The following is a 14,554-nucleotide window of genomic DNA, read 5'->3' on the forward strand; positions in this document are numbered from 1 at the left end:
TTCACAGGCTTGTTCAGTGCACCCTGTCAGGTGCAGGCAAGAAGTGTTAGAGATTGACATCTGAAATAGGCAATGGGGGGCTGAGGGCTGAGTGGGGTGGGAAAAACAAAACCTCTAGAGATCTGACCATCCCTCACCTTCTATGAGTCTGCATTGTCCGGTATAGGAGCCACTAGCCACATGTGGCTAGTGAGCATTTGAACTGTGTATATATCATTGAAACGATATGTTGGCTTAAATAAAACATACTGTTGGTTGGTTTTACTTGTTTTTCACACCTTTTTTAACATGGCTTTTACAACTTTTTAATTACCCTTTAGGCCCACAGTATACTTCTGTTGAACGGCTTGAATAATGGCTGCTAATGCTTTTAGCTTGAGCAGCTGAGAGTGATCTTGAAAAGGGACACACTAAATATTTAAAATCATCTGCCAGCATATGAATTACTTATCAATGCCTAACGAATTACAGCAAATCTTAGCGGCTTCAAACAACATTTATTACTCTATAGTTTCTGTCAGTCAGGGATCTGAGTGTGGCTCACCTGGGTCCTCTGGCTGAGGACCTCTCACAAAGCAACACGGGGTCAGTGGGTCTGCAGTCCCCTCAAGGCTTACCTGGGAAAAGACCCACTTCCAAGTTCACTCATGTGGTTGCTGGCAAGATTCAGTTCTTCCTGGGTGGCTGGGCTGAGGACCTTAGTTCTTCCTTGGCTGTTGGCAGCAGGTTCCCCTCAGCTCCCTGCCATGGGGATTTCTCCATACAGCAGCTCACAACCTGGCAGCTTTTTCCATCCAAGCAAGCAGGCATGAAGAGTAAGAGCATGCATGCCAACAAGCAGAGGTCACCTGAACTCGCAAGTGACACCCCATCCCTTTTGCCCTACTCCATTTACTAGAAGCAAGTCACTCGGTGCGGCCACACTCAGGGGAGGGGAGTGCATGAGGACATGAATACCAGGACATGGGATCATTGGGAGCATCTTGGAAGCTGCCTACCACAGCCAGATAAAGAGGATCCAGTTGACATTATATTTGTCCACCTCATAGTTGTTCTTAAATGCCATGTACTTACCCTGATGGGTCTAATGTGCTGCATTCATATTTGCTTGTTGATGCATAAAGAAAACCTGAAATAATAAGAATCTCTTATTTCTTATAAGAAACTGTATAAGAAACTATAGACAATGGTGACTTTGGGGGACGAAAGTAAGAAGTAAGAGGATTGGAACAAGGCTGGGAGTGAGACATTTCACTGGACACCGTTTCCTTTTTTAAATTTTTTTTTAAATGTTTTATTTATTTTTAAGACAGAGAGAGACAGAGCATGGGTGGGGATGGGGCAGAGAGAGAGGGAGACACAGAATCTGAAGTAGGCTCCAGGCTCTGAGCTGTGAGCACTGAGCCCGACGTGGGGCTCAAACCCAGGAACCCGTGAAATTATTACCTGAGCCAAAGTCAGACGCTTAACCAACTGAACCACCCAGGCGCCCCTGGACACCTTTTCCTATTTGGAGAGTTCTGAACTATGTGTATGTATTACTTTTTTTAAAATATCATGAGAGTGAGGGAAATAAATACCTCTGTTCCCCCAAGCACTCTGTGCTTGGCTGTCACCCTTCCTTCATGGGGCAGGATAGAGTCCCTGATTTCAATCTGCTTCCTCTAGGACCTTGAAGCCCCTCAAGTACTCTCTCCTCCTCACAACTTTTCCTGAGCCCCCTGGTCTCCAGAACTCATCCCACCACTGACTGTGATTTTTTTTATTAGTGTTGATTTTCATTTTCCTTTGATTTCCATTTATTCTACATTAACATGCTAGATATGAGATTTCAAAGACATTCATCTCATATCTCACCAGGGTTTAGCAGGTTTTCTAAATGAGGTTGATTTTTTGCGAGAGTCCTAAATAGTAGGAAATGAGATACTGGCCCCCAGGGAGGATGGGCCTGTGTAGAAGGTAGCAGGTGGACTCAGCTTGTACATGGGAGAAAAAGACCACTGGAATTTGCTATCTGTAAGGAAAAGTAAGGTCACAAACAGAAAACATACAATGCACCTTCACCCTCCAACCCAGGATGAGCGTGACAGAATCAGAGAGCTATTTGTGATTTCATTGACAACCAAAACAGTCCCAGGCAGAAGAGGTCCAGGAAGGAAATATATGTGAACCATCTCTCTATGCATCAACATTGCTTCAAAAGATGTAAATATGAAACCCTGGATAGGAAGATATCAGAGTTGAAAACGCTTGGGTCATCTAGACCACACCCTTTGTCTTACTCCTGATTTCTCCATTTGCTTCCAGACTAAGTTACTTCATTTGTACCTTGGATGCATTAAATCACCAACCCCCAGTGTGAGCCTATCCTAGCCTTCCTGGCTCCCAGTCGACTGGAGTGATATGAGCTAAATTCTTCTGAACAAATGCAGAGGAAAAGTGGTTACCTATTTATGAAAATAAGCCCAGGCAGATGGTAGCACTGACCCTGACAGAGCAGTGGACTTCAGACAGAATGAAATGTGTTTTATAACTTCCTCCCCATGTTCTGAGCAGTAGAGATGATGGCTTGGGGAATACCTGCAGAGGGGTATACTTGCATAACGAGTAGGCTATCGTGCACTGCTAATTGCTAGAATAGATATTTGCATATATGAATATGTTTAATGGGGAGTCATAAACATTTGTCTTTGGCTTTAAATCTCAAATAGGTGGAGACCATAGTAGCACCAAATATAGAAGCAAATCTGAAAATCAAACAGCCCAATTAAAACTCAGATTTTTTAAAAGCCATTAAGATCAAGCAAAATGAAATGAACTTTAAAAGGCTAAAGGATTCAGGTCTGTTAAGGGCCCCAAATGGCAAGTAATTCCGGGGAAATCCTATTAATTAAAAACCACTGCTCTGTGAAATGGCTGCCATTACATTTGAAGGCAGTTAATGTGCCCGTTTGCAATACCTGTGAAGAAATAGTGGAGCATTAGAAACAGTTGACCATCTGCTAAGGGTAGGCTACTGTTCCTGTTCCCTGGAAAGTGCCGTACCTCAAAAATGTAAGGACCAGCAACAACATAAATTTGTTGCCCAGTTAAAAAATACTACATGTGGGAAAGTTGCCACAAATATTAAAGTTGTAGGGGTTTTAAGTTCTCCCTTTTATGAGAGCTCCTGAAGATCCCATCAGAGGAGGCGGTTGGGTTCTGTGAGAACTGTGTGTGCCAGAGCTTCACAACTGCAGGCAGTTTGTAAATGGCGAGAGTGATAGTGCCAATGCAAATGTAATAGCCCTGGGAGACAGGGTGCCAGCCCCCCCCCCACTCGCACACGGGCAGAAGAAGGAGTAGAAGGCTGAGAGACCGGATGCCAATCCTGCTGTTGGAGAGGCAGTGTTGCCATTCATCCCTCACTTGCGGAAGAGACCCCCAACACCCACCCGCAGAGGTAGTACTTGGCACACACACGGCAAAGTGGCTTCAGAGCTCCAAAGCCACTCTGTCACACCCTCTCCTGTACGCAGGCCGCACAAGGCCCCCTCCTGTGGCTCCAAACCTTTTGACCTGTACCAGGTACTCATAGGGCATGGCATAACATACCTGGGACAGTAATTTTAAGATAAGAAACTGTTGTCTAATGCAGTTCCCCAGTGAAAAATAGATGGAATCTTAATCATCAATTGCATGTTTAAAACTCTTGCCCGAGTACTTTAACATCTCAGTTCTCAGTTACCTGGTTCAGAGGGAAGTCACAAGGGGTACCACCCTGGAGTGCCTCTGACAGCAGTTTGACAGCCCCTCAGGTGTTCAGGGCACTGAGTCCAGGTTTCTGTTTACCTCTGGCCGCACCTCTGCTCCCTGCTCGTCCTTCGAAAAGTTTCATTTTATTGTCTGTTTTATTTCAGCATCCCCGTTGTCATCACTTGGTGGCTCCTGCTGAGGGACTCTGGCCACATGGCTGGCCACTGGCCCTCAGAGCAGATCTCCTTGTGCACTGAGGGTGACGGGCATGTTTACTGTCCTCTCTAGCTGTGAAGCCACATCCGATCAATCAACCATGGCAGCAATTATACCCTAAAATACATTACCCCTCTAGAGAGCCTCATCTTTTCTTTTCAGAAAAGAAAAATAGTAAGGGGGGAAAGGTATAAAAAAAGTAGAAAGCTCTATTTTGGTAAGTAGAGCTTAGATTTCAGGCATTATTATAGAAATATCTACTCTCTCACATTGTTTACCCATGCAAATTCTTTATTTTTTTTTTTTTATGAAATTTATTGACAAATTGGTTTCCATACAACACCCAGTGCTCATCCCAAAAGGTGCCCTCCTCAATACCCATCACCCACCCTCTCCTCCCTCCCACCCCCCATCAACCCTCAGTTTGTTCTCAGTTTTTAAGTCTCTTATGCTTTGGCTCTCTCCCATTCTAACCTCTTTTTTTTTTTTTTCCTTCCCCTCCCCCATGGGTTCCTGTGAAGTTTCTCAGAATCCACATAAGAGTGAAACCATATGGTATCTGTCTTTCTCTGTATGGCTTATTTCACTTAGCATCACACTCTCCAGTTCCATCCACGTTGCTACAAAAGGCCATATTTCATTTTTTCTCATTGCCACGTAATATTCCATTGTGTATATAAACCACAATTTCTTTATCCATTCATCAGTTGATGGACATTTAGGCTCTTTCCATAATTTGGCTATTGTTGAGAGTGCTGCTATGAACATTGGGGTACAAGTGGCCCTATGCATCAGTGCTCCTGTATCCCTTGGATAAATTCCTAGCAGTGCTATTGCTGGGTCATAGGGTAGGTCTATTTTTAATTTTCTGAGGAACCTCCACACTGCTTTCCAGAGCGGCTGCACCAATTTGCATTCCCACCAACAGTGCAAGAGGGTTCCCGTTTCTCCACATCCTCTCCAGCATCTATAGTCTCCTGATTTGTTCATTTTGGCCACTCTGACTGGCGTGAGGTGATACCTGAGTGTGGTTTTGATTTGTATTTCCCTGATAAGGAGCGACGCTGAACATCTTTTCATGTGCCTGTTGGCCATCCGGATGTCTTCTTTAGAGAAGTGTCTATTCATGTTTTCTGCCCATTTCTTCACTGGGTTATTTGTTTTTTGGGTGTGGAGTTTGGTGAGCTCTTTATAGATTTTGGATACTAGCCCTTTGTCCGATATGTCATTTGCGAATATCTTTTCCCATTCTGTTGGTTGCCTTTTAGTTTTGTTGGTTGTTTCCTTGGCTGTGCAGAAGCTTTTTATCTTCATAAGGTCCCAGTAATTCACTTTTGCTTTTAATTCCCTTGCCTTTGGGGATGTGTCGAGTAAGAGATTGCTACGGCTGAGGTCAGAGAGGTCTTTTCCTGCTTTCTCCTCTAAGGTTTTGATGGTTTCCTGTCTCACATTTAGGTCCTTTATCCATTTTGAGTTTATTTTTGTGAATGGTGTGAGAGAGTGGTCTAGTTTCAACCTTCTGCATGTTGCTGTCCAGTTCTCCCAGCACCATTTGTTAAAGAGGCTGTCTTTTTTCCATTGGATGTTCTTTCCTGCTTTGTCAAAGATGAGTTGGCCATACATTTGTGGGTCTAGTTCTGGGGTTTCTATTCTATTCCATTGGTCTATGTGTCTGTTTTTGTGCCAACATGCAAATTCTTTAAATGCTCTAAGGCCTATCCCTCAGAGATAAAAGAGGAATATTAGTGAAAATGAACATTTATTGAATGCTCGTTCCGTGCCAGGTTCTGTACTAAGCACTTTCCAAGGGTTGTGTAATGATTTCTCCAGAAAACCCATTAAGGCAGGTATTGGGTCACTCAGCTAGGTGAGTGGCAGCGCTAGGTTTCATCCTGGCAGCCTGACTGTCCCAGCAGCCTGCTGGGACCACCACAGCCTGCTGTCCCAGCAGCGCCCACCTCAGAGGAGTTGCTGTGGGACTGAATGAGGTAACGTAGAAAGTGCTTTTAGCCAACCTGGCACAAAGATCCATTCAACGCTGAGATCTGCTCCTAATCAAGAGTTCTGGAAGGGGAGGGACTAAGGGAGCATGAAAGGGAGCTGCTTTCTTGCTGAGTGGGCATCATTGGCTGGAAGAAGGCTGGGTGGTGCTCAAATGTAAGGTTGCAAGGGTGCAGCAGGTGCCCACATGAGCCACCATGATGCCGAAGCACAGGCTTCATGGGCTTATGTGCGTATGACCCATCCCAAACTCTGCCTTCAGCCCTTCAGAACATCAGAGGCTTTGCCTTCCTTTTTCGGAAATGGAGTCGGAGATCCCAAGCCCCTGCCTTTTGGCCTGGCCAACACTTAATTTGGATTTTCTCTCACTTTTGGCTTACGCCTTTGTAGTTGTTTGTTCTTGTTTAATGTACGTATGCCAATCTGTTCCTTTCAGAAATAGACAGATGATAAAAATGTTCTCAAGTGGGTGGGATTAGAGTTGGGGATTGCAACAGTACCATTTGTGTGTTTAGCTGGAGGTAATCCCAGCCTGCAGTCTACCTGCCGCACACAAAACACTGACATTTCTTAGGATCTTGTGGGGGTTACAGCATTTTTCTTCTCTAACCACATTTCATTGTTCAGCTATAACCTCAAATACACACTTTGGCTCCTCTTCCCCAGGTCTGTTTAGCCAGACTTGAAGAACGCAGTGAATGGAAACAAGCACTCACTTTGAAAGTTGAGTCATGGGGATTCTGCTGTGACCATCAGAATAAAACAGAAGGGCTGGTCTGTATTCTTGGATGGCCTTGAGCATCAGTTTCCTCAGCGTGTCTGTTGGGGATTGGGCACAGGGTGGCGGCGACTGGCTGTTCCAGGTCTGTGGTTGCAAGTGTTGGTAATAGCGGTACCCCAGGATTGCTGTGGGATTATGTATGAGCTGTTTGACTTAGTGTTTCATTGCCATTTCTCCATATTTCAAGATTCTGAAGTTTCATTGGATTCTGACTTCTCTGGAAGTCTGTCTTGAATACGAGGTATTTTTACATTCAATCCTTTGTTTTTAGATCTCAGCCAGAAACACAATAAATTCATTTTTTTCTCAATATAAAAAATTCAGAAGGCAAGGTGGATCTCTGACTGCCTTTCTTCTGGAAGTGATGACAAAGTAGAAATGACAAGTATAGAAACGACAAAGCCAAGACCCAGAGGTGTGACTTACCAGGGATCAGAGGATATGAGAGACAGTATGAAACTCAAACAAACACGCATTGATGCATGTACACATTTTAGCACATGCTTAAAATAAACAAAAATACTCTGTATTCCTATCTTAAAAGAGAACCTCACACACTGTTTTTTTACTGTTGTGGTTACTTTCAGCATTGCCAGCCTCGCGTGGTGACCGAGTCACATGGCTGGTGTGCAGCCAAGCTATGATCCCTTGCTTTGGGGCATGTTGGGATTTCTTGCTGTGGTTGACAGTGGCCTTCAAGTCTGTGCACGCTATTGCCTATATAAAGATGAAACTTCTCAGTCACCCTTGATATGACCTCCATCCAACAACAAGGGGGTTATTAATGATGATTGTGTGTGTCCTTCCCCCTCCTTCTTTCCACCCACTGACAGGACCACCCACACTTAGAACACCCAATGCTTGCAGGGCAGTCCTTGAGATTAAACCAAATAGCTGTTGGCAGTTTACCTCTAAAGAGGGAGTGAGGGGTGGAGGCAAGAAACTATCCTGCTCCTCTGGGGTTTTTCATCAGAAAGGCATTTGTGCCTTTTGGTAGGAAAATAATCGTGGGGAAGGTGCCCCAGCCCAGCCAGCAAGCTGGTATTGTATTGTGTGCCATCACTGTGCTAGTCACTGGATACTCAAGGACAAAGAAAACACAGTCCCCTTCCTACATTCTTCCTAAACAGTGCTCTAATAAATTACCACCACGTCTCTTCTCTTTGAAGCCAAGGGTAGGAGTTTATAAGGTCAAAGGAAATGAATGGCAGCCAGGCGGATATAAAGGGCAGTTGTGGATGGAGCTCTGCAGTCTTTGCTGATGTTTTCTTGGTTTGCCTGTGGTTGAAATATTAAAGGGTGATACTTCTCCATATTGGTAGAATAGCCATAGCCTGTGAAAAAGCAGATCTGGTGTCCTAATAGTTATGGTTTAAATGGTACACCAAAAATTGCTTAGAAATTTCTCAGTTTTCAGAGACTGAAAGTCTCAGTCTCACTCTATGACAAATAGAAGAGTTTTTCTACTTTACAAAGTAAGGGGTAATTTTGTTCTCTATACTCATGGAATCTTAATCAGGATTGGGCCTTAGAGATTGCCCAGCATAACCTGTCATTTTACAAATCAGAAAATGGGACCAAGGGTAAGGGAGTTAAGTGATTTTCTCCAAACACATGGCCGGTTGGGACAAAACTAGGTCCACGCACTGCCCCAGCAAATCTTTACCCCAAGTTCACCCCAAAGGTCACTGAAATTACTTACAAAAAATATTCAGAGGAATATACTGATGATGGGCCCACAATTGGCCTTTAAAGAAATGAGGCACATTTTAGGGTAGAGTCTTTGGAAGGTGACTTCAAGGAGAACAATGAGGCCTGTCAAGTATATGGGTTCAGAGGCCTTCAGACTGATTCCTGGAGCCCCAGGATCTATCACAAATGGACCCTTCCCCACCCCCCACAGAACAGCTCTGCTTTCATTTGTGTTATAGAATGTCCTTCTGAGATTTCTTTTGAAATGAATTAATCTGAAAACTATTATTCTATAAACGGTTCAGCAATGGTACTAAGAATACAATTTTATCATCATCAGAAATAATAGGGTTTGATTTTTTTTGTTTGTATGTTTTTACTTTTAACTCTTACAGACCCAAAAGTATACTTCCCCACTGCCTCCACCATGGCAAATCTGAGACACCAGGGAGCACTGGGGAGTTAGTTGCCTTCACAGAGTCTTTTCTAGAAAGTTCTCTCCTGTTGAGTGTTCCTCATCCGGCAGGATCTTCAGGCAGATGTCTTCTCCAGATCCTTGGCCGGTGGAAGATCTAAGCAGCCAACGCTCACAGCTCTAGTTTGTTGTGTTATTGCTGTCGGAAGAGTTCTACTTGCTCTCTCATTGTTTACCTTGAATAGTAAATGGAGACATAGCATAGCACCTGTCACATGGTAAACACTGAACAAATACTGTGGAATTAAAACTTCACAACCAAAAGCTGTATTTGATTCTGTTTGTTTAAAACCTCATATTCTTGAAACAACCCATCTTACCCTATTAAGGACTGTTAAGAGGGTTAATTTTCATGATGGGGCAGTTTGTTATTTCCTAAGTACATCAGAAGAAAAAGCTTAAAAAAAAGGGGTTTTTTTTTTAATTAATCAGGAAACAGACTTATGGTTAAATCATTACTCTAATAAAGATATTTTGGTACTGAATTATTTTGAATTTGCTAAGTATCGATACCTCTTTGTTCCTTTTTTCAGAATGCTAGAAGATGACCTTAAGCTAAGTAGTGATGAAGAGGAGAATGAACAGGTAAGATTTTCTTTTATGTTACTGTCTTTTGAATGTGACACAGCATTGCTAACTCGGTGGGTATTAACTGAGTCATACACACTCTAAATTGTGGTGCTCAAGGATGGTGGGTGCCTTCTGATAATTATGAGCTTCCATGCCATTGGGCCAGTCCATTCAACTATCTTAGCCTTAATTTCCCTTAAAACTGTGATACTGTGATTTTTATGTCATTGAAACCAACAATGGGTACTTATAATGAAGCTAACTAGCATTAGACTTCAGTATAAAATAGGCCCTTTTGTCATTTTCTTTTTCTTTTATTTTTTTGGCAAAGCTCACTGGTCTTCTAGAGATCAAGCGTGTGACCTAACCTCATCAGCATGCAATAGGCAAGCTGTAATATTAAATATTGAGAAACCTTATACAGATATTATTAACATTGAGAAGAAGCAAATGTGGAGGTGAACTTCAATGATGAATAAAAAATAATCATGCTCTGAATAGGCTGTTTGTCTTAGATGATAAATGTGCTTAAAATGTTCTTCCCTGGTGTTGATTTACCAGCTCGAGACATCAGTCAGGGGTTTATAAATACTCTTCTGATCAGTCAGTTAAGGTGGAAAAATATCCACGTAACATTCACTACTTTCACTTCTGTGTTTCAGGAAATGTTTGTATTTTTTAAAGTAAGCTTGAAAACACAAAAGATAGATTTTCCTACACTTGTTTCCTTCTTATTATTATCCGTGTGGTATTTTGTTAAATTTGGACAAATGTGGTAGGTATAAAAACAATCCAGAGAGTTTTTTTCAGAGGTTATTTTTACATGTGATATAAGACTGGGTGCAATTGATCTTGAAATAGTGAATTTTTATGAAGGTGTCATGGTGTGCTATACGGGTGATTCAGCTGTCTAACCATGCAAATGGAAATAATGTACAAAGAGAGTGTGCAGAGGTGAAATAAAATTCAAAAGAACATTTCCAGGAAGAGCATCTAAGCAGAATGTGGCTGTGAGGTCACAGAGTTTGCTCACCTTGAAGAAGAAAGTGAGGCACCAAAGAGGGGCCTGGGTGTGAAGTAGAACTTGAATTGAAACTAGAGTGGCAAATGGAGAAAATCCCAAGTGAAGGAAGGTTAATTGAGCAAGGTGAGCTGCTAGTGTTTGGGTTTTGTAGAGAGTGACTACCTTGTTTCTAGTGTGCATACCAGGAGAGTCAGGTATCTGTAACATGGCAATCTTGGCAGAACTGAGAATGACTTCACTCCTAATTTTGGTTCCTCATCTATGTGACTATTACCTAATGATTTCATCTTATCATGTTTTTTTCCCAGCAAGAGTTTCAGATAGGTACATTGTGGATTAAGTAATATCAGATGTGTAGATTATGTATACTTTATATTAGAAAGGGATTCACAGAGTATTGCATTCAGCAAGCTTTCTTAATTTGGAAAGAATTTTCCAGAGTTATTTCCATTAAATATTTCCACTGGAAACTCTATTTAAAAAAAATTATTTATCAAGGATATACCAGACACATTCTGTAAGGCAGTAGAAAGTTTTCATTGAATCATTTTGCTTTATTAGCTACTCCTTTCTAATCTGTAGCCATTGATAGTATTATATTGTGAATATATAGGTTAGATCATTTATTCTTATATTTGGTGCCTGTGTGTGTACACCTTTTCTCGTTTGCAGTGAAAACGGCTGACAGAATGAATGATTTTTATACAGTAGTGTAATTAAGACTCCAGACAGCAGTTTTGTATATGGTAGTTTAAGTGATTGCTCTAACACTAATTATATTAAGTTATCTTGCTTTGGCCTATAATTATAGCCTGCCCTAATCACAAAATCATAATTTCCATGCTTTAGAGAAGACTAATGATATGGTATTATTTTCCTCCAAGACCAAAATATGATTGTGCCCCTAAAGACTAGAGCCTGTGCACACATGCAACACGCATACACACACTGCATTTCTCTGGCATTGGGAGATAATTAAACATTTAACATAAATGCTCTTGTGAGATGTAATCAGAGTTTGTCCCTTAACCCAAAATCTTTCAAAAATGTATGGTACATTTCCCTGCCTCAATAAATGCAGTATACTAAACTCCTTAGCCTTCTCTTACATGATATCTGGTTGTCCTTGTGAATATTGGTCACTTGCTGTGACAAAGAGATACCCACAAGAGCTTCAACTTGCTATGCCGGTTTACCCTTCCTAAAGTCACCTCAGACTCACATGCATTTGAGTACTCTATCTAATGCTTCCTTTATCCTCATTGCCTCTGTGTTCTCAAAAATGAAGACACAGGCTAGTTTAGTGAGTAAGCCCGACTGAGCAGCCCTGCTCCCTGGGTTCAAATCTCTGCTAGTGACTCAGTAGCTTTGCAGCCTCAGCCCAGCCCCTAAACTGTTCTCTGCTCCAGGGTCACCATTTGTAAAGTGGGAATTAGTGTTAGATCCCCAAAGCCTGCCACTTCCTCAGGACTTGTGCTCTACCTGTTATCTTCACATCACCAGATCCATTAAGCTTTTGGTGTTTTGCATTTTAGTCAACTTACAATTGAATATACCATACATAGAGAAAAGTACACATAATCTAAGAATACAATGTGATGAATATTCATAAACCACACAAACCCATGTAGTCAGCACCCAGATCAAGATACAGACATGACCAGCCTCTCAGGTCTCCCATGTCCCTGTCCAGTCACCACCCTCCAAAAGAATAAGCACTCCTCTGTTTTTCTAATACCCAGAGGGTAATTTTGCTTCATTTTGAAATTTATATCAATGGAATCATACAGATTCGTTGTATCCGTTGTATCCATTGTAACAACGGAATCTGTTGTTTCTGGCTTCTTTCACTCAGCATTATGTTTGTGAGACTCATCCATGTTGCATGTACTTGAAATTTGTTCATCTTCATTACTCATATTTCTTCATGTGCATATAGCCTAATTTACTTACCCATTCTACTACTGATGGGCATGAAGATATTTGAGGCTATTAAAATAGTGCTGTTGTTAACATTCTTGTACAGGTCTTTTGGTGAGCATATGAGAACATTTTTGTTAGGTCTACACCCAAGAGTAGAAATGCAGGGCCATCTTGTGTGTGCACAAGATGAATATATCATCCCAAACCATCTTCCAAAGTGGTTTCACCAGTTGGCATTCCCATGAGGAGTATAAGAGAATTGCAGTTGCTCCTCATCCTCACCACGTTTCTCTTTCAGGGTCATGAGCAGTGTTCTGAAGGTGTCTATTTTTGTATTATCTTTGTCTGGTTTTGAAATAAGGACAGTACTGGCTTATAAAATGAATTGAATAGTGTTCCCTGTACTTGTTTTTTTTTTTCCCCTGAAGAAATTATATAAAAGTAATGCTAATTTTTCTTTAAATGTTTGTCAGATTTCTCCAGTGAAACCACATGGGCCTGGAGATTTTTAACACTTAAAAATTCTGTTTTCTGAATAGTTAAAGAGCTATTTGGACTACTTCACATTGGGTAGGTTATGGCACTATGTGCTCTTTAAGTAATTGGTTTATCATGTCATTTAAGTTGTCACATTTACATGTAAAAAGTTCTTTTATTGTCCCTTTAATGTCTGGGTCTATAGTGATATCCCATTTTATTCTTGATACTTATCTTATTTTTGTCTTTGTCAGTCTTGCTAGAAGTTTTTCAATGTCATTGATCTTTTCAAAAAAAAGTTTGTCATTTTATTGATATTTGCTGTCAACTTTACTGTTTTCAGTTTCATTGATTTCTTGTCTTCATTATTTCCCTCCTTCTGTTGTTTTGAGTTCATTGTGCTCTTCTTTTTCTAGTTTCTTGAGGGAGCTTAGATCACTGATTTGAGACTTCCTCTTTTATAATATGAGAATTTAACACTATACATTTCCCTCTCAGCACGTTGTTGCTGCATCCCACAGATTTTGATATGTTGTATTTTCATTGTGGCTTCTTTCACTCAGCATTATGTTTGTGAGACTCAACCATGTTGCATGTAATTGAACACTTCAGTTCAGTGAGACTTCCCCTTTGATGCATGAATTGTTTAGAAGTGGGTTGTTTTCATTTCCAAATGTTTGGAGATTTCTTGTAGTCTTACTTTTATTGATTTCTAGTTTGGTTCCACTGTGGTCAAAGAACACATTTGCTATGATTTCAGTTCTTGTGAATTTACTGAGTATTTTCTATGGCCCAAGATATGGTCTGCATTGGTATATGTTTTATGGGCACTTGAAAGAATGTGTATGCTGCTGCGGTTGGGTGGAATGTTCTATAAATGTCAGTTAGATCCTGTTCGTTGATGCTGTTGTGGAGTTCTTCTAGATCCTTGCTGACTTTCTCTCTAGTTGCTTTATCAGTTGTTGGGAGAGGAGTGTTGACATCTCCAACTATAATTGTGGATTTGTCTGTTGCCCCTTCCCATTCTATCGGTTTTTGCTTCACATATTTTACAGCTCTGTTATTTGGTTCATAACATTTAGGATTGCTATGTCTTCTTCGTAGATTGACCTCTTATCATTAGGTAATGTTCCACTCTATCTCTAGTAATTTTCTTTTCTTTGCTCGGAAGTCTGCTTTATCTGACACTGATATAGCCACTGCTGCATTCTTTTGATTAATGTTTGCATAATATAACTTTTTCCATTCTTTTACCTTCAACCCACCTATGTTGTTGTATTTGAAGTGAGTTTCTTACAGTGTATTATTGTCATATCTTTTATTTTGCCAATCTCTGTCTTTTAATTGATGTATTTAGAACATTTGCATTTAATGTAATTACTGATATATTATGGCTTAAGTCTATTGCTTTATTTTTTCCTTTTCTGTCACTTTCCTTTTATTTCTGTTTTCATCTTTCCATTTTCTTTTTACTGACTTCCTATAGGTTTCTTGAACATTCTCCAGAATTCTGTCTTTATTTATCTATAGTATTTTTAGTGTATCTCTTTGTATTGCTTTTTTAGTGGCTCTTCTAGGGATTATATTGTGTGTGTGTGTGTGTGTGTGTGTGTGTGTGTGTGTGTGTATAACTTATTAACAGTTCATTGGTGATAGCATT

At 40.9% G+C, this 14,554-nt stretch overlaps 1 protein-coding gene across 8 annotated transcripts in view; it reads left to right on the forward strand.

Annotated features, from left to right (window-relative positions):
• Positions 1 to 14,554, forward strand: part of AFF3 (ALF transcription elongation factor 3) — a 572,861-nt gene that overhangs the window by 443,788 nt on the left and 114,519 nt on the right. For all 8 annotated transcript variants that reach the window (XM_047854476.1, XM_047854481.1, XM_047854474.1 and 5 more), the window contains one exon: positions 9,434 to 9,485. In XM_047854476.1, the coding sequence (XP_047710432.1) occupies positions 9,434 to 9,485 (52 nt within the window). The remainder of the gene's footprint in view (positions 1 to 9,433; positions 9,486 to 14,554) is intronic.

The sequence above is a fragment of the Prionailurus viverrinus genome, chromosome A3 (assembly GCF_022837055.1).
Source record: "Prionailurus viverrinus isolate Anna chromosome A3, UM_Priviv_1.0, whole genome shotgun sequence".
Classification (NCBI taxonomy): domain Eukaryota; kingdom Metazoa; phylum Chordata; class Mammalia; order Carnivora; family Felidae; genus Prionailurus; species Prionailurus viverrinus.